At 58.0% G+C, this 6,877-nt stretch overlaps 1 protein-coding gene across 2 annotated transcripts in view; it reads right to left on the reverse strand.

Annotated features, from left to right (window-relative positions):
- Window positions 1-2,429: 2,429 nt before the first annotated feature.
- AARS2 (alanyl-tRNA synthetase 2, mitochondrial) overlaps window positions 2,430-6,877 on the reverse strand; it is an 11,819-nt gene continuing 7,371 nt past the window's right edge. For both annotated transcript variants that reach the window (XM_015572248.1, XM_015572247.1), the window contains exons 13-22: window positions 6,640-6,759; window positions 6,403-6,543; window positions 5,396-5,533; window positions 5,196-5,305; window positions 4,952-5,060; window positions 4,580-4,702; window positions 4,125-4,235; window positions 3,498-3,581; window positions 3,302-3,412; window positions 2,430-2,965 (exon numbers count right to left, since the gene is read on the reverse strand). In XM_015572248.1, the coding sequence (XP_015427734.1) occupies window positions 2,801-2,965; window positions 3,302-3,412; window positions 3,498-3,581; window positions 4,125-4,235; window positions 4,580-4,702; window positions 4,952-5,060; window positions 5,196-5,305; window positions 5,396-5,533; window positions 6,403-6,543; window positions 6,640-6,759 (1,212 nt within the window). In that variant the 3' untranslated portion in view covers window positions 2,430-2,800. The remainder of the gene's footprint in view (window positions 2,966-3,301; window positions 3,413-3,497; window positions 3,582-4,124; window positions 4,236-4,579; window positions 4,703-4,951; window positions 5,061-5,195; window positions 5,306-5,395; window positions 5,534-6,402; window positions 6,544-6,639; window positions 6,760-6,877) is intronic.

A 6,877-nucleotide genomic window follows, 5' to 3' on the forward strand; every position in this document is an offset into this window, starting at 1 on the left:
CCGGGTTGACGCAAGGAGGTTTCTGGCTAACGCGCTGTGTGCGGCCGCTGTGCGGGCAGAGGAAACTGGCCCTGGGGCATGCCTTGTGCTTCTGGGGGACAGGTTTAGGAGCGGGTGGGCTTTTGCGGGGGAAGGTGAGGAGTGCGAGGCCCGGGCAGGGCTCCTGGACCGCAGCGCCCTTCCTTATTGGTACCTTTTGTATAGAGATGGGGTGGGGTAGCGGGAGTTAGGCAGGAGAAGCATCAGCAGTCAGAATCTTCTGGAAGATGAGAGTGAAGGGCACCGCAGAGCTGTGGGCTGCAGCACCCTGCAGAGTGGCCCCTTCCCCCTTCTCTACGAGGGAACAGGCTGATGTCTGGCACAGGTCAGGAAGGTCCAGCCGCCACAGCACCCCTCACACAGCTCTAAGCCTGACACTCCCCCCCACCCCATGTGGTGCCCTGAGGGGCATGGGTGACTAACTCCAGGGGGGTGGCTAGGAGGAAAAAGACATTATCCTTCAGGAGAGGAGAGGCAACCAGGGTGGTGGGAAGTTTCACAGGGAGGTGGAGCTCTGCTTTAGTTTCATGTCCCTTTTTAAAATTATTATTATTTGATTTCAGAGAGGAAGAGAGGAATAGAAACATCTCTATTGATTGTTTCTATATGAGAATCATTGCTCAATTGCCTCCTGCACCCCACTACTGGGGATCAAGCCCACAACCCAGGCACGTGCCCAAACAATCGTGACCTCCTGGTTCATGGGTCCACGCTTAACCACTGAGCCACATGGGCCAGGTTAATTATGTCTTTTTGTTGTTAATCCTTACCCGAAGATCAGGATTAACAACACTGATTTTTAGAGAAAGTGGAAGGAAGGCCGGGGAGACACAGGGAGAGAAACATCGATGTGAGAGACACATCGATGGGTTGCCTCCCCTGACCGGGGCTGGGGATCAAGCCTGCAACTGAGGTACGTGCCCTTGACCGGAATTGAACCTGAGACCCTTCAGTCCACTGGCCGACACTCTATCCACTGAGCCAAACCGGCAAGGGTTGATTATGTCCTTTTGATGTGTGGCTGGGAACCTGCACATGACATGTGTCCTGGGAACCTGCACATGCAGACCTAAGTTACGCATGGATTTTCGACTGCGTGGGTGGTTGGCACCCTATCCCCCATGTTGTTTGTTCAAGGGTCAACTGTACTAGTTGGTTACCCTGGATAAGTTTAACTTAGAAACTTGGCTAACACATCAATCAAGTGGGTACCACCCTCACCCTGGCATCCGTGTGTAAAAAGCTGGGCCTTCCCGAGCACCACTCCTAATTGCTACAGTTGCCAAGATTTTGAGGAAAAGCTTTGCAACCCCAGAGCTGAGCAAGCGGTCGGGGCCAGGCAGCAGGGATTCAGGTTCCTTTCAAGCCCCCATCAGTTAAGTCACCGGTGCCGCAAAAGGAGAGATCATGCAAGAAAAGATGCTAGCGGCCCCTCTCTGCTCTAATAATTTTAAACAGCCCCAGAACTTGGTAGTCAGGGAGCCCTGGACTTGAAGATGGGTTTTCTGAGGTCCAGTGTGTGACTTTGTCCTGGACAGTCATTCTGGTGGGGAGAGGGCTGCCCTCATATCCCCTGGCTTCCTCCAGAGCTCAGGTATGAGGGAGATGCTGTGTAGCTTACTTAGAGGGTCACTCTGGTTCCTACTCTTTTGACCCCATCACGTGCCACTCTTTCAGCTTACCGCTCCCCCTCCCTCCCCACAGGGACTCTGCATGGGCTGAGCGAACAGCCCAGAGAGTTCTTCCCTCAGATGCACCTCAGTGAGGAACCACCCCCCCATCCTGGTCCCAGCCCACTCCTTCAGACCTCACCACCGCTCACACCCTCTTCTTTCTCTTTATTGCCTGTCGTTTCCCACTAGGAGTAAGCTCTGCAAGGACAGGAAGTTTTGTCTGTTTTGTTCTCATTCTCAGCAACTGACCAGTACCTGTTACTCATTTTATCAACAAATCACCAGGGCCTTCAAGAAGTTATTGTTAAAGAACTAAATGACACCAGAGGACTGCCCTGCCATAGTGACTTCCACATGACGGTTCTGGATCCTGGTGGCGGGGGAGGCCGTTCTGGGTGCCCAGGACACGCTGGCCCAGCCTGACCCAGCACGGTGGCGAGGAGGATGGTTCTGATGTGGATGCTGGGTGGCCTTTCAGCCCAGTGTGAGGAGTCAGACTGGTGATGGGGCACCCATATCAGGTTGCTGGGAGTGGAAAGTCTATTCTTTTTTAAGCAAAAGAACCTTCTGGAACTTCCTCTCCTCTGGGAAATACTTTTTAAAAAAAATATATTTTTATTGATTTTAGGGAAGAAGGGAGTGGGAGAGAGAGAAACATCAATGGGAGAGAATCACTGATGGGCTGCCTCCTGCACATTCCATCCTGGGGACAGAGCCTGTAACTTGGGCATGTGCCCTGACCAGGAATCAAACTGTGCCCTCTTGGTTCATAGGTTGAAGTTCAACCACTAAGTCGCACTGGGAGGGCTGGGAAATACTCTTTAATGAGCAGTCACAGCCAGGGCAGCCTGTTCCGCATTCACCTAGTTTGGTGTCTCTGGGCCCACTTCTGCCTTTGCCAGCCCTCATTTCCTGTGTCCAGGCAGGACCCAGCCCAGAGTGGCCCTCTCAGCTCAGCTCCTGGGCCTCCAGTCTCCAGCCCTCCCCTCAGCCTCCAGGGAGGTTCTGCTGGTTCCTTCCGGGCTCCTCAGGAAGTTTCGTCTGATTCCTGCCCATGTAGCTGACTCTAGTCTCTGTGAGTCCCTGGCTCAGAGCTGGTTGAGGGCATAGGCTCGGGCTGTACTGAGCGCAGCTTCCAGGTCAGCAGTGCTTCCAGTGCCCTGGGCCACCACTCGGGAGCCCCAGGCCTTGCCTCCCATGTGGCTGCACACAGCCAGCGCCCAGGCCTCTGCTGTGAAAGCTGGCGTGGCACTCTGGGGACAGAAACAGAAGGGGCAGCAATGCCGAGGGGCCCTCCCTGCCACCATCCACTCCATGTACCTTGAGAGTGAGTCACAGCGATGAGCTCCGCCTCCCCAGACAGTCTCATGGGGGAAAGGGGCGACGACAGGGGAGGGTTGGTTAGGAATGTGTGAGGAGGGGGATGTGTGGTCATTAGGGACAAGATGGCCGTATCTATATCTTGGGGTGTCCTCATAGAGCACCTCTACCCAGCCCTGGCTCCCTGGTCTGAGAGGAACAAAAGGAGGGGAATCAGCGGCTGGACCAGGAGATGGGCGGGGTGGGGGCTGCTCTCCCACTTGGCTCACCTGGGCCACCTGGCAGGCACACAGCACGTGCCCCAGGGGCTGGGGGCTGAGTAGTAGCACGGACGTGCTGGGCACCTGCTCACACAGCTGCCGGACCACCTTCACCAGCACCTGGACAAGGGACGGCAGGCGGTGACCCGGAGCCCCAGACTCCCAGCTGCCTCCCTGTCAGGACACCCCCAACCCCAATACTCACTGAGAGGGACTCAGTGGAAACGGTGTCCACGATCAGGGACCCCTCTGGGTGCCGCTGCAGCAGCTCCTCTGCTTTCTGGGCAGCCTGGGGGGCGGGAGGGACAGCACAGGTCAGGCTGGAAGGCAACTGGCCCTTTCTGAACTGAACCCCCGTCCAGAAGTCCCTTCCCTTCCCCTGCCCTCTTCCCCCAGCAAAGGCTTTAGCTTTGAACAGAGGGGCCAGGGGTTCTGCCTGGAATGGCCTCCTTTTGGGTCCCACCTGTGTCCTTCCTCTCCTCCCTCACCTCCTCCCTTTCATCTGAGCTCCAGGCCCCGACAAATAGGTCGCTGAAGGTGAGAGGACTAGGGCTGGAGTACAGATGGAGAGGGGGCGGGGGGAGGGGAATGCAGGCAAGGAGGAATCAGGGTGAAGGGAGCAGTCAGTCAGCTTCCCGGAGGGAGAGCCTGAGCCGGGCTTGGGAGCTGGGGAGACCCGGCTTGGCAGAGAAGCGGGGGTCTGGTAACGGTGCCCAGCTGGCAAGAGAGGGAGCTGACACCACCCCCATGCCAGTTCATACTAGTGTGTCTCTGGCCCTTGTTGGGTGTGCCTGGAATCCGCCCTGATGGGTGCAGCCAAACCCCCTCCTACCTGCCTTATTTCCAGCTTCCGGATCGCAGTGTTGGCACGCCGCTGCAGCACCTTCAGTGTGGCCTGCAGCTCCCGCCGCTGCCACTGGGGCATCACAGCGGTGTCCACGGCCTACAGCCAGAAGCAATACATCATTCTCGCCCGCCAGCCCCTAGTGTGGCCTCCTGCGCCCCCCCCCGCCACTGGGGCATCACAGCGGTGTCCACGGCCTACAGCCAGAAGCAATACATCATTCTCGCCCCTTCCTGAGCCACAGGGCCAGGGAAGAGACCACCCCCTGCCCCCCCGCCCCCCGACTCCACCTTGCAGACAATCATCCAGGCATTCCCTGGGAATGCTGGGGAGAGACTAGAAGGGTTCAGAGAGGCATGGGGAAGGGCATAGGGCAAGGACACGGGTAGGGATGGGGGTGTGCACGGGCGTGCGTGCAGCTCCATGGTGGGCATGACCCTCACATCGGTGAGGCGTCCCATGTCCTTGGACAGCTGCTGGGCCTCCACCACGTCCTGGCTGTCCCGACTCAGCCGCTCTGTGGCTGCTTCCACCTCCTGGGCCAGGCTCTGGCCCACTTCTCGGGCCTGCAGGGAGGGAGCAGGATGGTCAGGGCTGTTGGCTTACTTTCAAAGCTCTCAACCTATTGCTGCTCACGGCCAAATTAGAAACATTCAACCATCAGGACCAATCAGGCACCCAATGATCACGCCAGCTGCCAGCTGCCAGCAGTGCACATGTAGGAGCACTGGGCATCCCCCAGCCTGAGCGCATCCGCTGCGTGTCCCTGCCCCATGCACACTCAGCCGCCTCCCGGGCCCTGCTGGCGTGCCGACCTGCTGGGCCTGCTCCCCGGTGATGGCCAGCAGGCGGGTGGTGCCCTTGGTGAGCTGGCGCTCCCCAACGATGACCAGGTCTCCGACAGCCCCCGTGCGCAGCAAGTGCCTGTGGGCAGAGGGAGGGAGAAGTCAGGGGGGATTATGGAAGAGAAGAGCAGCCTGAGCTCCAAACCAGGAGTTGGCAGCTCCGAAGACCAAGGGTGAGGACCCAGCTCCAGGCCAGGGCAGGCGGGCAACTCACGTGCCACAGCACAGTTCCACAGAAGTCTGCAGTGCAGCTTGAGAAGCTGGGTCCAGTGCTTGGGCCACAGGCACCCCCACTGACACCACCCGCACTGGGTCTGGGTACACCTGTGGGTGGGAGGGGACAGGTCTGCTAACTGGCCTGTGGGGGGTGGGGGAGAGAAGGTGATCTCCACCAAGGGAGCTCCCCCAACTCACCTCATCCAGGCAGCGCAGGCCAGGGACGTGGGCAGTGTGTGCCAGGGCTACCTCTTCCATGTACACAGCCTCGTCCTGCTGCACAGCTTCCTGCACGGTGCTCTCCACTGCCTGGAGCTGCTCTGGGGTCAGCGGGGCCTGGTGGGGTGGGAGGGAAATGGACAGACCGACAGGCAGTCAGCCCCATGCCTGCAACTGATTCATGAAGCAGCCTTCACTGTCCACTGAACTATCCTACGCTCTAGAACAGTGGCTAGCACCTAGTAGGTGCTCAATAAACACTCGTGGAGCAAATAATTCTTGTTCTTAGAAAGCTACCTGGGAGTCAGGCCTATTGAAAGCTGCAGGCCTTTCCCAATAGGCATTAAAGGTTGATGGAGCCCCAGCTAGATGGCTAGTTCGTTGGAGCATCATCCCATACACCACAAAGTCAGTGGGTTCGATTCCTGGTCAGGGCACAAAGGGGAGGCAAATGATCGCTGTTTCTCACATTGGTGTTTATTTCTCTCTCTCTTTTCCCTTTATTCTCTCTAAAATCAATAAACATATCATCAAGTGAGGATTAAAACAGAAAATGGAGGCTCTGTACTCAGGGAACTTATGATAAGAGGCAACCCAGTTGAAAAGAAGTATAGGATGGGGGAGATGCGGGAGCAAGGAGTAGTCAGTGGAATAGGATTTAGTCAGTGCCTGCTTCCTGGAGGGAGTATTGAGCCAGATATACAAGGAGAGGAGGGAACAGGTGGCAGAGAAGGGAGAGAGCAGCACCTCTGCAAGCATGGCTTGGGTGACAGCAGGAACAAGGGAGATGGGTGGCTGGGGTGAAGGGAGGACTCCCCAGCCCTGCTGTGCTGGAGGAGCTGATGGGATGACACCCACTCAGGTTCCTATAGTGACTGAATGACAGGGAGACCAGGCCCTCGGACTGGCCAGCCTCCCCACCCCACCAGCCTTCTCACTCTGAGCCTGTCACCTCAGCTGAAGCCCGTCTCTCTGTGCCTGCTCACCTGGGTGGCCACATCAAAGCGCAGCCGCTCGGGACTGAGATGGGAGCCTCGCTGTTCTGTGCCAGGGCCCAGGGCCTGCCGCAGCGCCCAGTTTAGCAGGTGGACGGCCGTGTGCTTCTCCATGCAGCCTAGACGCCAGGACTGAAACGCCTTTGTCACCCGGCGTCCGGGTGAGAGTTGGGGGTGGAGAGTAAAGGAGCCGCAGGATGTCAAGAGCAGCAGGGGCGGGGTCCTTACCTTATCCACGTGCAGCTGCACCGCATCCCCCACCTTCAGGCACTCAGGGGCCACAGCCTCATGCAGGATGAAGCCTCCGCAGACCTGGGCCCGGGCAACTGGAAACAGCACATCCTGGGGAAGGTCAGAGGCCAAGGGGCTAGAGTGACTGCCTAGAGCCTCCCCGCCCCTCACCCCCCACCCCCTTGGCTCCCTTTCTGCCTCAGGTCTGCCTCCTGCAGAAGTGTTCCTGTGTGTG

Source organism: Myotis davidii, unplaced genomic scaffold, assembly GCF_000327345.1.
Source record: "Myotis davidii unplaced genomic scaffold, ASM32734v1 scaffold167, whole genome shotgun sequence".
Taxonomy (NCBI): Eukaryota; Metazoa; Chordata; class Mammalia; order Chiroptera; family Vespertilionidae; genus Myotis; species Myotis davidii.